The following is a 20,958-nucleotide window of genomic DNA, read 5'->3' on the forward strand; positions in this document are numbered from 1 at the left end:
TTGATTTGCATTGAATGAAAATTTTAAAATGTAAAGCTAAACTCTTCAGGATCACTGCACTGGGTTTCTATAGGACAACATTGAACAGGGCTGCCACTGAAACACCTTGGATGAGAGCCTCAAACTCCCTGAACACAGCTTCCAGCACACTACTGGGAGAATGATTGGGACTCAAAAATATGTGCAATGAATGTACTTACGGGCTTGTTGGAAAGGAAGTAAAGAGGTTGTATGTAATTACCTCAAATTAATACTACTACAGATAAAGTAGTAATTAGTACTGACAAAGTAATAGTAGCGCTAAAGTAGTGTTAATAGCCCTACACTAGTAGTAGTAATAAAGTGGCATCGCTATTGATTCTATCCATCTACCTACCTACCTGTCTGGATGGGAAGGCATAGGATTTGACTGTAAGATTGGGCTTAGCAGTGAAGACAAAAGAGCTCATGCATGCTTTGGACAGGTACGCACTCAAACTTGGTATCATGTGACTGTTCTGAATTCCAGAACCAAGGCTAAAAGGTGGAAGTTTTGTTTGACTGTGTCTCACATTTTCCTTTTGGTCTATTGTCTAACACATGTTGCTAGAATTCTTTTTATTCTGACTACCTTTTATGTATAGACAACGCCATTATTGACGAGATCACTCCCAAGCGGATTGGAGATTGTCCCAATACTTAGACCTATAGCAAGGCCTTGGGAGAAATGGTGGTGCAGCAGGAGAGCAGGAACCTAACCATTGCCATCCTAAGGCCCTCCATTGTGCGGAGCAACGTGGCACCAGCTTTTCCTGGTAAGCCCACTTACCTGGATTCTGTGTTTTGCTTTCAAACTAAGGTTCTTCTAGCCCAATTATTTTCTGATGTCTTTCTTCTTCTTCTTCTCCTCAGGATTTATAGCTAAGTGCAGCCAATCAAATATTAACCCATTATACTAGGGCAAAATTCCACTTTGGGATCATGCGGCTCTTCTGGCAGTTACCCTATCTTAGAGTTGGATGGAGATCTTAAATTAGCTTCTAACTACTCTAGTCTCAAAATTCCCATGGGTGATGTTTTCATATCTTGGCTTTCCCACTGTAGCTTAAACATATCAGAATGTTCTTGATGGCCAAATTGGTAGTATTGCAACTAACTGCCAGGGTTACAAAGCTCACAGAAGGATCTCAGTTTGGGAATACTAATTTTTTTTAACCTCAGTATACTGCTATGTCCTTTTGAAAGTACTTTGAATTATACCATCTTCTTCAAAGCAAGTCCGTGAAGCTTTGGGGGCAGATACATTCCAGCTCCACCACTTACTGGCAATGCAACATTTTTTAGTTGTTCTTTCGGTAGAACAGGACAGATACTACTTTGGAGAGTTGGTTTAATGAGACAATGTATGAGGAGTGCTCAGTCTCTAGTAAAAGGTAGATCCCTACTAAAAGGCTCAATGAATATTAGTCCCTTCATCTTCTCCTCCCGTATGTCTGGTCTCCCATTATACGCATTTCGACTTTTATACTGTAAGGTAAAGAGACGGCTTAGGGCTTAGGAAACAAACTCAAAAAGACATTTCCCTCTAACTACTCTTAAGCATAATCTTTCCTGTAACATCTTTAAGCAAGTCAACTCACATTATTACCAATCATGTTTTCAATGTTCTCCTAAGGAGGCTAAAATCAGGAATGAGGTGAAGTATGGTTGGTGAATTGCTTAGCAGATCATGATATAAGGACAAGGTCCATTGTAGCCCTTAAGTTGTCATAAAACACCACAAAACCATTCATGACTGCTGCTACAAACAACAATCCTGGCCAAATTTTAATTCTTGCACAAACTGCAGAAAATAGCCAACGCTTTGCCATTGATCTTTGAGATCTTAATAATACTGAATTAGATGGTTCTATCGGCTGGAGTCTCAGTGCCCTTGTTTGAAATTTATTAAGATTAGACGGCAGATGTTCCAAAGATACAACAATTTTCTGAAATGTGTAACCAATGGAAATTTTCTTTCTTTTAGGGTTGGGTTGATAATCTAAATGGATGTAGCCGACTCATTATTGCGGTATGTATAGGGATGAAGAAGTAACTGTAATGTAGTGGAGGAATAGTAAGAAAATTCTTAGTGCTGGCTTAGCTTCATTGATCCAAAAACATAAATGCTACTTTACTATCAATTGAAGCATATTATTTCAATTATTCTGGTTATAATATGGAGGCAGGATGAAATTATTTTTATTCTTTTAGAATTTTTTTTATCAGGAAAACAGAGGTAAAGTGCTATCAATTACTATTTAAGAGTTCTATTTTGAAAAGTGAGAATTAAGGATTTTTCTTTTCTTTTTAAAAAAACTTTTTTAAAAATTAAAAATAAAACAAGCAAAAGTCTTATGAAAATGAAGCAAGTAGCCCTGCCACTCTATGTACAGTAATAATATTTGTCACAGTTATTATGTACAATATTATTAAAAATGTCGCATACAGTACAAATTAAGGCCCTTATTTCTCAAAGGACATCAAGTCTTATGCCCCGTGGGAGGGAAGATGCCACTTAATTATTGCACCATTTTGAAAAACAGAACTCGTCAAGGCGGATAGTGGTCTTTTCCCACCTGGTCTTCAGTCACAGATGGGGGCTGGGGCGGTGGCGCTGTCTTCGTCGTCGAGATAGACCCTATGTAGCCACACCGCCCTGCCCGGTTCTCTGGGTGCAATAAATACCAGTCACAGTTTGGGAGGGGGCCGTGCGCAGGTGGGGAGGCCTCTGGGCTGCATGTGCTGCTTCCTGTGCAGGGCAAGGTGGGCAGAGCGCAAGAAGGCGTGGTGGCACCAATGGCCCTGAAATGGCCAGTGGCCCCTGTGCTTGTGGTGGTGGAGCGTTAGCTTGTCTGAGTGAGCACACTTCCAGCTGCTTCCATCCCAGTGGCAGTGGTCGGGCTTGTCACTTGTGTGCTGCGCAGATGTGCCTGCAGGGGAGAATTCTTGCTGGAGGTCTTGCCGTAGCCGCATAGGTATGCCCGGTGTTGCGGTTCCCAGGCCAGGAGCAGCTGCCACGCTTGGGCTTGGCCTCCAGCAGCTCCAGCGGGGACGCCGGTGCCACCACAAGGAGGCCGCGGGTGACTGGGGGTGCCAGGCCCAGGGCTGTGGCGGCGGCGGCCACCGCCTAAGAGACTAAAGACAGGGGCGTGGAGGGGCGGAGCTGGGCAGGGGGCGCCTCATGAAGGCCGGGCTGGGTGTCCCAAACCAGGGCCACGGAAGGGCTGCGGGAAGGAGGCGTGCGGGCCGTAGGGGCTGAGGGGCAGTTGTTGGGGGCGGAATGGGAGGGACCCGGGATCTCGCATGCATGAAGCCGCAGGCCCGGGGCGCCCTAGTGTTTGAGGACGCGCGATCCATACCTGAACCTGGGTACGCAGCCGCAGCCGCCGCCATCTGCTTCAGGGGGCTGGGCTTTGACCAGGCGGCTGGGCAGCGCCAGTTGAAAGCGGTTGAGCAGGCCGGGCGCAGTGGCTCACGCCTGTAATCCCAGCACTTTGGGAGACCAAGGCGGGCCGATCACGGGGTCAGGAGATGGGAGACCATCCTGGCTAACACGGTGAAACCCCGTCTCTACTAAACATACAAAAAAAAAAAAAAAAAAAAAGTAGCCGGGCGTGGTGGCGGGCGCCTGTAGTCCCAGCTACTCCGGAGGCTGAGGCAGGAGAATGGCGTGAACCCAGGAGATGGAGCTTGCAGTGAGCCGAGATCGAGCCGAGATCGCGCCACTGCACTCTAGCCTGGGCAACACAAGGAGACTCCATCTCAAAACAACAACAACAACAACAACAACAACAACAACAACAAAAACCAGCTGAGCAGCGCGGGCCATCTGGCAGTGGGTCCAGCTCCAGAGCGCCGTAGGGCAGCGGCGTGCAGTGTTCGGGTAATAGGACGCAGACGGCGGGGTCGCCGGGGGCTTCGGGGTGGCCTCGGCCCCAGGCCATCCAGCCCTGTGGACCGAATGGAGTCCCGCACGCTGTTGAGGTAGTTGTGGGTTCCCCTGGCCTTGGGCTGGGCGCGGGGTCAGCGCGCCTGCAGGCGGCGCTTGCGGTACGGGCTGGTGAAAGTGGAGACGGACGGCAGGATGGATTCACTTGGCCACATGGCGCGAAGCTGGGAAGATGGGCACCGGTGAGTGGCTGCCCGGGAGGGCTGGTCGGGGCGCGGACAGGCGGGCATGGTTCTGCCAAGGATTTTGCTTTATTTCTCGCAAGATGGGGGTATTTCCTCCTTTCTTCAGTTTATAATTGCATGAATTAGTGCAGTGAATTGAGGATGCAGTAAAAATATCTTCAAAGATTATTAAATTCGTTATTATAAAACACATAGAAGAGTTTATGTGTGTGTATGGCAAGCAGGTATACATCAATAACTCTTAATGAATACAAGAAAGAACTACCAATATTGGGGCAAATTTTTCAAATACAAACATCAGTGAATATAGGCAAGGCCTTTTCTTTTTTATTATTCTATTTTAAGTTCCAGGGTACATGTGCACAACGTGCAGGTTTGTTACGTAGGTCGACATGTGCCAGCAACGCCTTTTCAATAATGTCTTACAAGGAGAAACGTGGCTCCTCTAGGTGAGCAGCCCTCAGTGCGCATCTCCCTGAAGTTCACATTGATCCGGCAGAGCTGTGGGGTTCACAGCTCACACTGAGGCATTCAGGGCCTAAACCCCACTTTACTCTTTTGTACAATGAATGGGAAATCAGTGATCTAAATGAGTTTAAATCTTATTAGGGATTCAGACTGCCCTTCAGACTCTGTCTCTATTCCTCCCAGAGCTGGGTTCAACATGAATTCAAATACAAATATGAGACAATGAATTATGGTAGTGACAAAGACCTTCCTTCGAATTTCGGATTTTTCTAGCAGCCCCTTTCTTTCTGCTTCCCACCTGCCTTCAACTCCTTCTCCTAAAAAAGTTCAGTTGGGGTGAACGTTTGGTGACTTAGAACATCATTATTTTAACGGGATCCCAAAGCGGTTTTCATTATATGCAAAGCTGTATATTTATTTACATTTTTAAAAATGTTCTAAATTGGTTTCTTATGTCCAAAAGAAGGGGAGCTAGTTATAAGAAAAGAGAATTGAGTAACATAAGAAAGTGCTAATCATTTCAAATTAAAGTGGGAAACATGCAAAGCAGAAAGAATCAATTTCATAAACTCAACAAATTATTAACATAAACAATTCCAACTCTTGTATCTATATAACATCAGTGATCTGTGAGGTGAAATGAGATTCTGAAGAAAAAGTAAATAATAAGGCCATTTTTCTAAGCCAAAAAAGTTTTTGTCATTAATTGTGGAATTTCACCAATCAATTTTTTTCAAATAAAATTTCTTAAACTTTTAGTGCCTACTATTGCTTGTAGGTTAATAAACCCTAACAGAAAACAAAATCATTAATGAAATGGAAAACAAACATTAATGGAAAATTTGTGTAACCTTAATTCTTAACGTGTCTTATGAGTTAATTTTTAAAATGTGAAGGTTTATTCTTGGTGTTTGGTAGTTAACTAAGTTTATTAATCTCTCACAAATATGAGGAATTTTATTCCCTAAAGGAACGTGAGGAACAGGAGTAGTTCAAGAAAATGCTGAAGATGCGCTTGGCTGGGAAGCTAGGATAGGCTGACGAAGTCAGACTTAGTGTGGGAACCTGGTAAGCAGTGGATCGATGTTAGCTGTTTTCACTTATTGCACTAGTATAATCAGTTTGATGATACATACTTCAGCCCCAGCTGTTACTTAAGACCTGGTTTCACATTTTATGTTCTTTTTCCTGTGCAGGCTGGGAAAGGGTTTCTTCTGTCCATAAAAGCTACTCCAATGGCTGTGGGAGACTTAATTCCAATTCCAGGTGATACAGCCGTCAATCTCCCACTAGCTGTAGGATGGTGTGCTGCAGTTCACAGGTGTGGATGCTCAAGTGGGCTTTCAAAGATGTCATGAGAGGGAGGGGTAATGTATTAGGCACATTTTCCAAATATAGGCATTTCATTGTACAAGACCCCAAATGTGAGAGGGTGTTTGTTTCAGTGTTTTATAGAGTTCCTAATATGCCATCATATATACATTCAGTTGTTTTCAAAATACAGTTTAGTACTTGGCTACTCACAAAGTAATAAAACATTTAAATCACTTAACCATACAATTCTTGATAACCAAAAGGCTTTTCTTTCTATTCAGTAGTTTAACATTCAGCTTTCTTTTTTAGGGCAAAGGAGATAGAAGTGGATGAAATGAGAGAGTATTTTTTTAATTGAACTCTGATTAATGCCAAAAGTGTTCAATCACTATGTGTGGGGAAGTTTCCTGGTACAAAGGAAAAAAAAAAAACAGATTGTTCATACACTTGGCTGTGTTAGTAAGTGGTAAACAGAATTAAACTTTTCTTATGTGAACTCACACATACGTGCTTCATAATATGTCACTCCTATTTAACATCTCTTTCACACAAATAGGCATCGCCTGCCACACACACCCTTTTGCTAGTCTTCTTCCATTTTGCTTATTAACTCAAAGAAAGAAAAAAGTACAGAAGCCTTCTTGCATAGGTTGCCTTAATCAGATGAATTATTGAAACCACTCTTTCTAAATATTATTTTCCCTTATTTTTCTTTCTTCAGTTTTCCATTCTGTTGTATTTATTTAATTTTTATTTCATTTTCCAGACCTAAGTCAATGTTAGTCTACTACTGTACATCTGGTAACCTCAATCCCTGCAACCGAGGCAAAATGGGTAAGTACTTTAGCCATGTAACTGCATAATTACTAGTGTCTGACACAGAGAAAAAATAGACAAAAAATGTGTCGTGGAGCTTAGAGCCTACATGGGGAGAAGGACAAAAAGTAAGCAAAGAGACAAAACAATGAGAAATTGTAAATGTGTGGTAGTTAACTAGAATGTACGGTGGTTACCAAGGAAAGGAGTCATTGGGAACACATACATGATTGTAAGCAGTAGGGGGTCCATTGGCTATAGAGATTTTAAAAAACAATGATGAAATAAAGCAAAAGTTGGCAGTTATAAAGAATCTCAGTGATAAAATACTGAAATACTCCTCCCTACTGGGGCAGCGGGTCCTATACACACCCCTTCCCTTCTTGATATGTCACTGAGAATGCGACGTGATCAATGACCAGTGAGATTTAGAAAAGTCGGGTGATGTTATTCCTTCCTTTTGAGTGTGTAATAGTGATCACTAATTTATGCAACTTGTTTCTCTTGGGTGTGCATTAACTACTCTACTAGTGATTTGTAAAAATGAATAGGAATCACTATGGGAGAATAAAAAAACACCCAGATTCCTTGGACCCTGGGATCGAGGTCTTGGGTGATGCTGAGGAAACTATCTTTTTAATAAGCATCTAGATGATTCTTGATGCTTGCGGAAATGCTCTTTGAGAAACCCTGTACTATACAAATGATTAATTTGTCTGAATGTAAGGGATTTAATCTGGTCAATGTACAAAAACCATGGAAATCAATTTGAGTACAACTTAAACATCTAATGATGGTAGAAGATAAAAGTAGGGAGTTTTGCTATTCTGTAGGATTTCTTAGTACCTACTAACTAACGCACCCCTTCTATCCCTGTTACATAGGTACCACTAGCTCTTCATATTCCAATGGTAAGCCATGGTACCACACTGAAAGTTCTATTGCAGGGCAGCTAGACACTGTGGCTCATTTATATATTGTGGCTTTGAATTGGGAAATGTTTTTCCAGGAATGAGAAATACCTGGCCTGCATGTTTCCTCTACCTCTCTCACACCTATAGCAAATACTGTGGGCTGATATGACATTGGTTATCCCTGTGCCAAGGCTCTGTTCTAGATTCCCTTCTAACACAGCATTTCTGGAAGCTATTACTATTAATTTGATGTTGCATTCAAATTAAAGTCATTTGTGTTTCCTATCAGGGACTCTTAGGAGGGATAAGAATGCTGCCTACTGGGAGCAGTAGCCATGTTAACAGGAGGTTGAGCATATATAGTCTCAGGTGATATTACAAGGAGTGATAGACAGCTGGGTGGGTGAACATAGGCTGTCTCTCCATAGAATTGTCTCCTTTAGTGTCCCTTAAGAAGAGTTTTTAATATCCTGCATATAGGTCTTAAGCATCTTTTATCAGATTTATACCTAGTGCCCAGGTAATTGATGTTTCTTTTTTTTTTTTTTTTTACTAATTTAAATGTCTTTTGTAAAAATATATTTTCTAATTGTGGATGATGTCAAATGCAATTGATTTTTGTATATTGACCTTATATTCAGCTATCTTGCTAAACTTATTATTGCTAGAAATTGTATAAAATTTCCTCATGATTTCCTATGTAGACAGTTAATCTGCAAAAATACCAGTATTAGCCCCATTTTTTCAAGCTTTAGGTCTTTATTTTTCTCGTTGATGGCACCATCTCAGCTCACTGCAAGCTCTGCCTCCTGGGTTCACACCATTCTCCTGCCTCAGCCTCCCGAGTAGCTGGGACTACAGGCACCTGCCACCACACCTGGCTAATTTTTGTATTTTTAGTAGAGACAGTGTTTCACCGTGTTAACCAGGATGGTCTCGATCTCCTGATCTCATGATCCACTTGCCTTGGCCTCTCAAAGTCCTGGGATTACAGGTGTGAGCCACTGCGCCCAGCCTTCTTGTTGAACTTCTACTATAATGGTGAATAAAAATGGCAATAGTAGGTATTATTGTCTTGCTGCTCATTTTAAGCAGAAGACTTCAAATATTAAATTCACCTGCCATTTTTAGGATAAACCCAACTTGGTCATGCCATGTTATCTTTTTTTATATTTTGTTTAATTCAGTTTGCTAATCATATAGTTCCCTTGTTTTTCTATTCTCTGAAAGTGCTTTTGTAATAGTGGAGTAATCTATTCCTCGAAAACTTGGGAAAAGCACCTTTAAATTATCTGGATTTGTAATTTTTTGTGAGAAGATTTTTTATTGCTTCAGTGTCTTTAATAGTTAAAGAATTTTGCAGCCTTCATTTTCTGCTGGAATCAGTTTTAGTAAATTATATTTGTCTCTTTTTCTAAGATTTTGTCTGTTTTAACATGTGTTTACATTCATTTTTTTATATTAATATTTTTGTCTTAAACTGTATCTGTAATTATGCTTCTTTTTTAATTCATAATATTTGTGTGTCTTCTCTTTTCTTCTCAGCTAGTCTCCAAAGGGTTTATTTTATTTCTTTTTTTCAAAGAACCAACTTCTTCGGGCTTTATTGACTTTTTTCTTTGTTCTTTTTTTTTTTTTTTTGAGATGGAGTCTCGCTCTTGTTGCCTAGGCTGGAGTACAATGGCATTTTCTTGGCTCACCACAACCTCTGCCTCCCGGGTTGAAGCAGTTCTCCTGCCTCAGCCTCCTGAGTAGAGTAGCTGGGAATACAGACATGTGCCACCACACCTGGCTAATTTTGTGTTTTTAGTAGAGACGGGGTTTCTCCGTGTTGATCAGGCTGGTCTTGAACTCCCGATTACAGGCATGAGCCACCGCGCCCAGCCTATTGACTCTTTATTATGCTGCTTTGTTTTCTATTGCATAGATGTATTGCCTTATGTCTTTTTTCCCCTTCCTCCTGTTGTCTTTGATTATGTTTTTCTTCTCTTTAACTTAGAAATATAGCCCATGAATATTTGGCTTGTCTAATACATCATTTATGGCTTTATATTTCCCTCAATGCCACTTTGACTGTATCCCACACATTTTGTTGTATAATGTTTATGTTATCATTACTCTCTAATCCTTAAACATTTTTCATTTGAATTTCTTCTTTGACCTATGAGGATGTAGAGTCCAGTTTTCAACTGCCAAATTACATTTTCTACATGTGCATGAGTTTCTACTTGTCCCTCACATCAGACAGATAGTAGCTTAATGGTTAAAAGTCTTGAGCTTTGAGATGTAATAGACTTGGATTCAAATCATAGCTCATTCACTCACTCTTGTATTCATTAAATAGGCATTATTCTTGGTGCTGAGGATGTATCACTAAACAGAAATCCATGCTCACATAGATCTTATATTCTGGTATGCATCCCACCATTTAGTAGACTCCACTACTTATTAGTTGTATCAGTTGGAAAAAGTCTCTCAGTTTCTCCCTGTAGATCAATTTTTTTTATCTGTCAATGAGAATAATAATTATTCTATTCTAGGGAGCTCTTCGGAGAACGTAGTGAGATAAAGTGCTTAGTACAGTGGTTAGAACAGTGAACATTTTAATAAATGCTTGCTATTACCATATGGACAGCTTTCTCAGAAAGCCTTTCCTAACCCAGCCCCACCCCTCCCCTTCCTGGCACCCAGACAGAGCTAGATGCTTCTTTTGTGTTCCTCCAGAGCATATTGTACTGGCCTCTAGCAGAATACTCAGGCAAAATATTGTAATCATGAATTGTCCACATCTCCCACCAGACTGCCAGTTCTTTAAAGACAAAGAATATATCGTATGTAATTTTTTTTTACCTCAGCATCTACCACAGTGCCTGGCAAGTGTTAAATGGTAAATAAATATATTTGAAATGACTAAAGGAAGGATTGATACAGATTTAGGAAAAGGAAAGTAAGTGTATGTTGCTGAGATATTTATTGATTCATTCAGTCAAAAAATGTTCATTAGGCACTGATTACCAGTCAGCCACTTTTTAAGGTACTGTGTAGGTTCAAACAAAACAGACAAAATTTTGTTATGGTACTTAAATCTTAGAAAGAAGAAATATACATCAGATATGGTTGAGTGATTGCAGAAAAATAAAACAGATTAAAGAAGTAAACAGTATTGTGGGAAGGCTGCTATTTGATATGTGATGGCCAAAGAAAGTCTCTCTGATAAGGTGTCATCTTAGTAGAGACCTGCAAGAAGTGAGAGGACAAATCAGAGGGACACGTGGATGAAATATTCCAAGTTGAAGAAACAGTAAGTGCTGAAGTTCTTTAATCATATTCAAGGACAGCAAGGAGGCCAGTATGGCTGCAGCAGAAGCACTGAGAGGGAGAGCGGTAAGAGGTGAAGTCAGAGTGGTGGGCAGAGAGAGTGAGGATGCAGAGAGTGCAAGCCCTTGCAGACCATGGCTTTGCCTCTAAATGAGAAGAGATTCCATTGAAGGGCTGTGAATGGGGACATTCCTGTAATACACTCTGAGTTACATTTTACAAGAATCCCTCTGGCTGCTACATGGAGGTCCGACTAGGGTTACAGGGGTAGTGGCAGAGACCACTTAGGACAGTATTGCAACATTCCAGGCTACAGTAGTGGTTTGGATCAGAGAGCTAGCAGGTGGAAATTATGATTCTGGGTATTTTTCAAACAGAGAGCTGATAGATTTTGTTCAATTGTGTGTGGGTTGTTAAAGAAAGAGAAGAATCAAGGATAACCCCAAAGTTTTTGGCTGAACTACTAAACAAATTGAATTAGCATTTGGTTAGAGGTAGAAGACTGGTGAAATAGCAAGTTTGTGTATGTATTGGGAGGGGGGTGGTTAGCAGTGGGTGTATCAGGAGGCCCATTTTAGAGCTGTTAAATGTGAATGTCTCTTACACCTCCAGGTGGAAATGTTGAACAAGTATATGGATATATAGATCAGAACATCAGTGTTGAGATCAGAATCTCTTATGCTATCAACCTGTACATAACTTTCTTATTTACCACCATCTTTTTAAAGTATAAATCCCTATGGAACAGATGATTCTTGTGAATCTTCTCTGAAGAGGAGTTATGTTTTTCAGATAGATTTTTAGCTGGCATTTTTTTAAGTAGGGCAATAATCGTATTACTATAATAACTGGCATCATAATTGAATAATGAGCTTAGGCATATGCTTTGCAAAAACCTACATACCTTAATTAAAATTGAATTCAAATGAGTACCTTTTCGAAAGAACTACTGAATTCACAAATGTACATAAAAAGTTCTTAATTAAGCTTAATCTAAGTATTAATATAAAAAGAAAAACACTATTATGAATAAAACCCTGGATACCAGAGTGGACAATTGAGTCTGACATATTCCCAGAGAAATATTTAAAGTAAGCTAAAACAAGAAAATCTTGCCTTTAGAATTTTTTAGTTAAACTTTTAAAAAAGATTCAAATAAAATGTTAAGAAACTTTCTAAATGGTTCTGAAAGTAATGGCCCAGCCAGGGAAATAAAGTTTCTAGCCTGTGTCTTGGGGCTTTCAGAATAGACTAGGTAACCTTAGAATTAAATGTGGATTTATGTTTTTCTGAAGAGTACCCCCTTTTGTTGACTACATGTGCTTCCCCAAGAATTTGTTTTAGAGTAGGTGTTTCAAATAAAGGGTCCAATTCTTAACCCATTCACATTGTTTCATTTTGCAGATAACCAGTTATCTAGCATAAAAATCTTTACGTTGTTCTCAGAAATTGATTCTTGACTCTACACAGCAAATCCTTCATCTTTATTGTTGTGACCCATTATAAATACCTTCCAGTGTGATGGGCTTATATTCTCCTATTCTCCTCTAGCACTTACTCTCTTTTTTTCCCCAGGATTCCAGGTCTTGGCAACCTGTGAAATTCCAATTCCATTTGCGAGAGCTTTGAGGAGGCCATATGCTGATTTCACCGCAAGCAACTTCACAACCCAGTACTGGAATGCCATCAGCCAGCAGGCCCCTGCCATCATCTGTGACTTCTATCTGTGGCTCACTGGAAGGAAACCCAGGTGAGAAGCTGAGTCAATGGCTTTGAGAATGTCACTGCATTTGGGAGATTGAGGCCCCAAAGTCTTTAGGGCTTCCTTCAGCCAAGGATTAAAGGAGACAACTGAATCTGACCCATATATACAGATTGAACACACCTACTCTGAAAATGCAAAATCTGAAATTCTCCAAAATCCAAAATGTTTTGAGTGCTGACATGATGCCACAAGTGGAAAATTCCACACATCTTACCTCATCCGATGGGTCACAGTCAAAACACATTCAAAACTTTGTTTCATGCATAAAATTATTTAAAATATTGTATAAGATTACCTTCAGGTTATGTGTATGTGGCTAAGTGTGTATGAAGCATAAGTGAATTTTGTGTTTAGACATGGCTCCCATTCCCAAGATACCTCATTACATAGAAGCAAATATTCCAAAATCTGAAAACAGTTGAAACCCAACACACTTCTGACCCAAGCATTTCAGATAAAGGATACTCAACCTGTATAAGTTTTGAACAAACAAAGCAGTCATAGTGAGAAGCCACAGAAGCCTCCTACATTAAAAATGCTCCAGCATAATAAAGGAAGGTAAATGTTAAAGCGCCTGCTTGATGAATTCAGCAAGTGATCATTCACTCAAAAAGAAAAGCAACTGAGACTCTGTCGCTAGGGTTTTTCAAATAGGTAGAGAATCTTAAATATCCAGTAATGATGACAACCTCACTTACTGGGAGCTTACTCGTGGGGCTAAGGAGGATGCATGATGATCCCATTTTTATTGTCACAGCTACCAAAGGAAGATACCCTCATCAACCCAATTTTACAAATGGAGAAATAGAAGCTAAGGGAAGAATCTGAAGTAGTCTCAAAGGCAGTGACAGGAAGGATGTGGAGAAAGCTGAGTGTCAAAGTCCGTATTCATGACTAGATTTACTGCTACTTAGAGATGAATGAAGAAATCAGAGGGAACGCAGTGTGCTGATGCTAAAGCAGCTGTCACCACCCAGCTGTGTGACATAGGACATCTTCTTTCTCTGTCTCACTTGAATAATATGATGTGTCAGAGGAGACATGATTGTAATTGCCTAAAGCAATTCTTGTGATCAAGAATCAGAAGCATGAACAGTATTGCTCTCTGTGTTAGCCCCTTTATAAGGGAGGAAGTCATCTTCAGCATGTTGAATCATCATCTTTCTTAGCAGTGCAAATGACTAAAACTTAGCCAATGTAGAGTTTGTCCAAATTTGGAGCAAAGTGAAAGGAAAACATTGTGATTATGGGGAAAATATTTGTATGGGACTATTAAATAAAGACACGAAAAGAAGAAAACCCAAATATTATAGGCAGAAATGCTAAACGTTATAAAATATATCAGGATTGGAAGAAGGCATGGATAAAGAACAAAGTTCAGTTAGGAAAGAGAAACACAGAAGGAAGAGACACAATAAAAGTCATTATGTATTCTGTGAGAAGTCAGACAGTAAGATTTGTGGGGAATGGGTTGGTTTGTTGTATGATATGTATTTTAGCAACAATCTTTATGGCAGAGAAAGCTAAAATCCCTTAGCTTGCGTGAATGATCACTTGCTGAATTCCTCAAGGTAGGCATGATGAAGGAGGGTTTAGAGGAGACACAGACACAATGAACTGACCTAGATAGAAAGCCTTAGTATACTCAGCTAGGAATAGTGATTCTGAGGACACACTGTGACCTGACTGTGTCATTACATGTATGGTAGTGATGGGAATGATAGAAGGAAGAACTGATGGCATATTTTCACCCCCCCAAAAATCAGTTAAATATTGGGACACTAACCTTCCAGGTCAAGAAAAGTCACATGCCATAGCCATGGTATTGCACATCATTCATCTTGCATTCTTTGAGAATAAGAAGATAAGTAAGTAGTTCAGAAGTGGGAAGCTTTGTCCAGGCCTGTGTGTGAACCCAATGTTTTGTTTAGAAATAGAACAAGTAAGTTCATTGCTATAGCATAACACAAAATTTGCTTAAGTGGTGGTCAGCAAATCCTTGAATGCTGCTTAATGTGACGAGGTTGGTAAAATCCTTTGTGCAACATTCTTACTCCCTGAATGTTTTGCTGTGCTGGGGCCTGTGCGTGCCAGGCAAGGCCAAGATGGCTCAAAGAGCAACCAGCCACCTCTGCAACCTGCCACCTCCTGCTGGCAGGATTTGTTTTTGCATCCTGTGAAGAGCCAAGGAAGCACCAGGGCATAAGTCTACTCACTTATATCTGTTTGTCTGGAACATAACCCATGTTTGTTTTTACAACAAACAAAATTGATCTGGAATAAAAACTGAGTGGTCATTGTCATTAATCTTTGAACCCAGATTAACCTTTTGGTCATACCTAGTCTAAGAGAAAAGAGATATTCTTATCAATAAATACAGAGCCCAGCTATGTCAGTGAAGATCTCAAGTGCATAGACAGTAGTATAGGGAAGAGTCAGAGGCCAAAAAGACAGGATGGCAGACATTGAACAGAGGAGAGTGTGGTGTTTGCCTTTGCATCAACTGAGATTATGGAATAACACCTGAGGCTTGGGGAGAGCACCTACAAGATACCAATAAAGCATTCTAAGAACATCTATGAAGTGAGAAGATTTGAATTACTGTTGTTCTTGTGATTACGATTGTATTTATGGTTGTTACTTCATTTGTATTAATCACCTATGTGCCCAAGTGTAATCATGAAGTTAGATTTTTCCCAGATTTTTTTATTAGACTCAAGAATTCCCATAGACAAGGGCAATGTCACTATCCTATTTATACATTTCTTCTCTCAGTTCTGCAGAGCCAAAATATAGAGTCCAATCTTTTAGACAGGTTATGCAATAAAGGCTGACTTGGATTATCTAACTGGTACATGAGGCCCCGTGTGGTAGTTTACTCCAGAGGAAATTGGCACCTGTATATAATTGTAGTTAAGTTGATCCCTTGATATCAGAAAAGTTTCTGCTGTGCAGTCCTTTTTGATGATTTAATAATATACATCCTCATTTTAGACAGTACCAGTGGCCATAGATGTACTTGGCAGCAGAATATTACAGATTGTAAACCTTGAATCTGCGTTTTAGTAGCAAGAGCATTTGGAGTCTTGTGCTTCCCTTGTAGACATCTTCTTAACATCTACATCCTATCTTTTGTCTACTGTTGTTACTGCTACTAGTTACATAGACATTCTAATTTTCATTTGGGATATACATTTTTGTTATTTGTAAGCTCCCTCTTCTTTTTCATTTTTTCACCCCCTTTCAGACTGTTCTAAAATCAGAAAGGAAATTCTCCTCCATGAGCATGTATATGTTTTTGGCTCTTGGAACTTGAGATGGTGCAAGTAAGTACAAGCACATTTTCCAGATAAGTCATGTGAAGTGATTTACATTTCATAATATGATCATTTCTGATTGATCTTATCTATTAAGACCACCCATAGAGATGGCTGTAATGAATTAAGGACATCAAACAATGTCAAGTTGTTCATTGCATGTATTTCAGAACATTGCCGAGATAAAGCCAGGTGGAGTCATTAATTTCACCAGCTGGTTATTTCCTTGTTGCAGTGCCAAAGATTGTCATTTTTGAATTAAAGCCTCTGGTTTTTCTAACTCATCTTTCATTGTTGATCATGGCAAGTGAATAATTAATGAATGTATATGTTTAGGTTGTGAGAAATTTAAAACACACGCTAAGAGTTGTAATGTTGATTGCTTTTAAATGTTGTAATGGTTTTGAGAGTGTCTGCTAATGATTCCTTAATTACATACTTGCCTTTCTTAGAAAATCAACTCATTTCATTGGGATTAATTTTCTCTTAAATATTTAAATTCATATTTTAATAAATCACTATGCGTGGGATTCCATTATATATTTGAAAAGATCAAGTTTAATTTTTTTACCCAGGTAACATACACAATGGCTCAAGATTTGTGTTCTTTGATCTCACAATTTAAAAAAATATGCATTAAGCACCATGGAAATCCCAGCAACTTCAGCAAGAAAGAGTCTTTGTTCCATAGTTTCTTATGCTTGATAAATATGTGGACTAAAATAAATGGAATATCTTAATTCAGTTTTTGCTTCATGAGACTGGTTGAGTGAACATAGGCCTAGTGCTTTGACAATTGGCCTATTGTAGAAGATTGATATTCTAGTAGCCTAAATAGAATACATTTCTTATAAGAACATATATATTTTGGAAAATGTGGTATTTCTCAGAAAACTGCTGAAATGAATTATGTATCTTTTCTATCTTCTATTATTTTCAAAGATCTAAAGCTTTCACTTGAAAATTAGTCTTTTGGAAAAAAAGACATTGAAACTAGTGTTAAATTATATTTCATTGAGGTAATGAATATGAAGATTCATTTGCTGTAATCTCCTTGTGATCTTCTAAAGTAGTTTCTTGTGCTTTTAAAAATAACACTATAATGGTCTATATGTGTATCAGTTTTTACAGTAATTTGTCTGAACTTTAGCTTATACCAGTGTGCATGAAGAACCAAGTGCAGTCTGAATTAGCACAATGCAAATAGAAAACCGACCTTTTATTTTCCTCACAAAATAATATCTAATATAAACCTTATGTAAAATAAAGAATTTTTAAGTGCTTGTAAATTAATAACAAAATCATACATAATGTCAGTGGAGGAGAAAAGTTAAGGATTTTATATCACAGTAAAATGCATTTCTAAATTGACGTAGTATTGTTATAAAACATATTCTTGAATATTGTATCAGAATTTATCACCACTATTGAAGTCAAAATAAAGATGGATCTCTAAAGTATACAATTTATTTGGGAATCACAGAATTGTAGTTCTGAACAAAACTGAAAACCACAGTGGTCTTCTATATGTGTGAAGGACAAAGAGAAGATTGGGGGTTTACTAGCAAGGGAAATGCTACATATTGTTTTGAAAGAAAGCTCACGGACACTAGAGAAGATTTTGGGAGCTGGTCAAACAAGCCTAATGGGAGACAAATCTTTTGAGACTTCCCAGGAGCCCAACTAGAAAATCCCTTAGTCAATTTTAGGTGAAAAAGGCTTAAATTTGAATTTGATTCTGGGGAAGTTTGTCATTTGTTTGGATTCAAAAAGCCTAAAAATATTTAATTAAAGTAGAATTACATATCCTTGAGAGATAATGGTCACTTATTTAATCAGAGTAATAATGGAAAGACTTCAAAAACAAATTCAAAAGTTACATAGTCAAGAGAAAAAAAATACTTAGACCTGTATTAGAGATGACTTAGTTTTTTCAGGTGGTCAAAACCCGAATGAAGACAGCCCAAACCACAAGAAGCTATCTTAAAACATACAATATCTGCTTGTTAGGTAGAATACTTAGAGAGAGAGAAAAAAGCCTTTTGTAATATGACCATTTCTCTTGGTATATGCCCTTTTGCATAAACTGGAAATTAAACCCCATGAAAAACTACTTTAATTCAATTAGACGCTGGAAGAGTGTGTGTCTAAGGTTATAAGTAAACCATATTATAGAATAATAATACACACACACACACACACACACACACACATAAGTAGTACCTCCACCCGGGGAAATGGATGGCTTTTAGAAAAAGTAAGAGCATGTGAAATTTCCTGGTTACATAGAACAATTTGGATACATCAGGAAAAGCCAAGAGTACAGAATTAATCTATACTGGAAAAACATTGTTTTTTCCAGTTTTTTTTGAGACAAACATTCTCAGTGTCAGGTTATAATACCTGAGTGCAAAGTGGGGAAAGATGCAATAGGAACTGACAAAAAAAAAAAAAAATTGAGACAGTCACCACTTTAGTTAAGCAAAAAGATGTACTGTTTTAAGGAGAGACGTAAGAAGAGCAGAAGGCATTGATGTATTAACTGCAAATTACACGTAGTGAGATGCATAAAAAGCCAAACCTTTGAGATTAAATCTGAAAAACTTTAAGAGGAAAACTCTACCTCCTGAAATGAAGTGATCACTTATTTTTCTTTATTGCTGCTTCTAAAAAGAGGATACATGTACAGAATGTGCCGGTTTGTTGTATAGGTATACGTGTGCCATGGTGGTTTGCTGCACCTATTGACCCGTCCTCTAAGTTCCCTCCCCTCACCCCCATATCCCCCAACAGACTGTGGTGTATGTTGTTCGCCTCGCTGTGTCCATGTGTTCTCAACGTTCAACTCCCACTGAATGAGAACATGCAGTGTCTGGTTTTCTGTTCTTGTGTTACTTTGCCACGGATGATGGCTTCCAGTTTCATCCATGTCCCTGCAAAGGACATGCTCTCATGTCCTGCGTAGTATTCCATTGTGTATATGTAACATATTTTCTTTATCCAGTCTATCATTGATGGGCATTTGGGTTGGTTCCAGTCTTTGCTATTGTACTGCAATAAGTAGAATGATTTATATTCCTTTGGGTATATACCCAGTAATGGGATTGCAGGGTCCAATTGTATTTCTGGTTTTAGATACTTGGGGAATCACCATGCTGTCTTCCACAATGATTAAACTAATGTATATCCTCACCAACAGTGTAAAAGCATTCCTATTTCTCTACAGCCTCACCAGCATCTATTGTATCCTGACTCTTTTAAATAATCACCATTCTGACTGGCATGAGATGGTCTCTCATTGTGGTTTTGATTTGCATTTCTCTGATGATCAGTGATGTTGAGCTTTCTTTCATATGTTTGTTGGCCAACTTCTTTTGAGAAGTGTCTGTTCATATCCTTTGCCCACTTTTTAATGATATTATTGCTCATATTAACTTTGAAATGACTGAAAATTCAAAATAAAGACAAGAAAGATAAAATTATATTTTTAAGTTATAGGTATGAAGTATTTTTGAAAGAAATCTCTAGATTATATATATATGTATGTGTATATATTTATATGTGTGTATATATAATATATATATTGCTTTCAAAAAAAATTATTAGAGTCAAAATAGTACCATCTCCAGATGTTTTTATTTAGCTTGGTATCTAAAATCATTTAGGTGACCCATTCCCATATTTGGAGAATTTTTAAAATTTGTTGTCTACATCTGTGATATTCAGTATAGTAGCCACTAGCTACTTAACTTTTAATCAGTTATAATTAAATGAAATTTAAAATTCAGTTCTTCCAACATACTAGCTACATTTCAAGTGCTCAATAGACGCACTTGGCTAGTGGCTACTTTATTGGACAGGGCAGGTACAGAACATTTCCATTATCACAGAATATTTAACCAGACAGTATTGATCTAAATGGTTTTTTTTTCTTTTTTTAACTGGAGTGCAGTGGTGCAATCTCAGCTCACTGCAACCTCTGCCTCCCAGGTTCAAGCAATTTTCTACCTCAGCCTCCGAAGTAGCTGGGATTATAGGCGCCCACCACCACACCCAGCTAATTTTTAAATTTTTAATAGAGACAGGATTTCACCATCTTGGCCGGGCTGTTCTTGAACTCCTGACCTCATGATCCACCAGCCTTGGCCTCCCAAAGTGCTGGGATTACAGGCATGAGCCATTGCACCAGGCCAGGTATCTTGTAGAGAAAATTTATATTATGATTCAGATTTCCATGTTGCCCATCTTTTTTATTAATCTTATAGACACTTATTGGAGTGCTTATTATATCTTAAGTGCATGGGAAGTGCAAAGAGTATAAAGACAAAAATGATGTAGCCAAATCAAGGGGTGGAGACAGACATTTAAAACATAATTGCAACCCAACATGAATTCTCCAGGGAGAGGAGAGCAAAGGACAATGAAGGCAGAAAGAATCACGCTTGCAAATCCATGAACGGTGTGGGTGTGTTTGGGAAACTCTGGGTAATTTATTTAGCCCTAGACAAGTAAAAATAAGGACTAGAAAGGTATGCTGAGGCCAGATCTTGAAAGATTTCAAATAACTGCAGTCAGGTTACACTCCATTGAATGAAAACCCAGTTGAAACTGGTTTAAAACACAAAGGTGGTGTATTGATGTACAATGGAAAAAATCCAGCACTAGAGTGGTGAGCAGCTGTGATTCAACTAGAACTCTGGCTGCCTTGGTTTTTGAATCTCTCAACTCTGCCACTTTGTTCTGGTTTTATCCTCATGATGAATAAGATATTTGCTGTAGCTTCAAGCTTTGCACACATAATATGGCAATCTTTGCATGAAGAGAGGCTGGCCCTCTTCAAGATTTTCTCCCAAGATTGATGAAACTTGTTTTCTAAAAACCCTCAGCAAAT

General features: G+C 38.8%; 1 protein-coding gene and 1 long non-coding RNA gene across 6 annotated transcripts in view; one reads left to right on the forward strand and one right to left on the reverse strand.

Annotated features, from left to right (window-relative positions):
* LOC117979370 (putative inactive fatty acyl-CoA reductase 2-like protein) overlaps positions 1-20,958 on the forward strand; it is a 77,280-nt gene that overhangs the window by 9,843 nt on the left and 46,479 nt on the right. The window contains exons 5-11 of one of the 5 annotated variants that reach the window (XR_010109461.1): positions 624-794; positions 2,006-2,050; positions 5,594-5,691; positions 5,820-5,944; positions 6,704-6,771; positions 10,759-10,968; positions 12,561-15,989. Coding sequence is in view for 1 of the 5 variants with exons in the window: in XM_063595375.1 (XP_063451445.1) it covers positions 4,106-4,152; positions 6,704-6,771; positions 12,561-12,735; positions 15,998-16,007 (300 nt within the window). In the remaining 4 variants the exon portion in view is untranslated. The other 4 variants (XR_010109459.1, XR_010109458.1, XM_063595375.1 and 1 more) reach the window with 4 other exon arrangements.
* Positions 2,403-3,519, reverse strand: LOC134728726 (uncharacterized). Its single transcript, XR_010109462.1, has 2 exons — positions 3,381-3,519; positions 2,403-2,951 (listed from the first exon to the last, which is right to left on the reverse strand). It is a non-coding gene; the product is annotated as an uncharacterized LOC134728726 (long non-coding RNA).

Source organism: Pan paniscus, chromosome 13 (genome assembly GCF_029289425.2).
Source record: "Pan paniscus chromosome 13, NHGRI_mPanPan1-v2.0_pri, whole genome shotgun sequence".
NCBI lineage: Eukaryota > Metazoa > Chordata > Mammalia > Primates > Hominidae > Pan > Pan paniscus.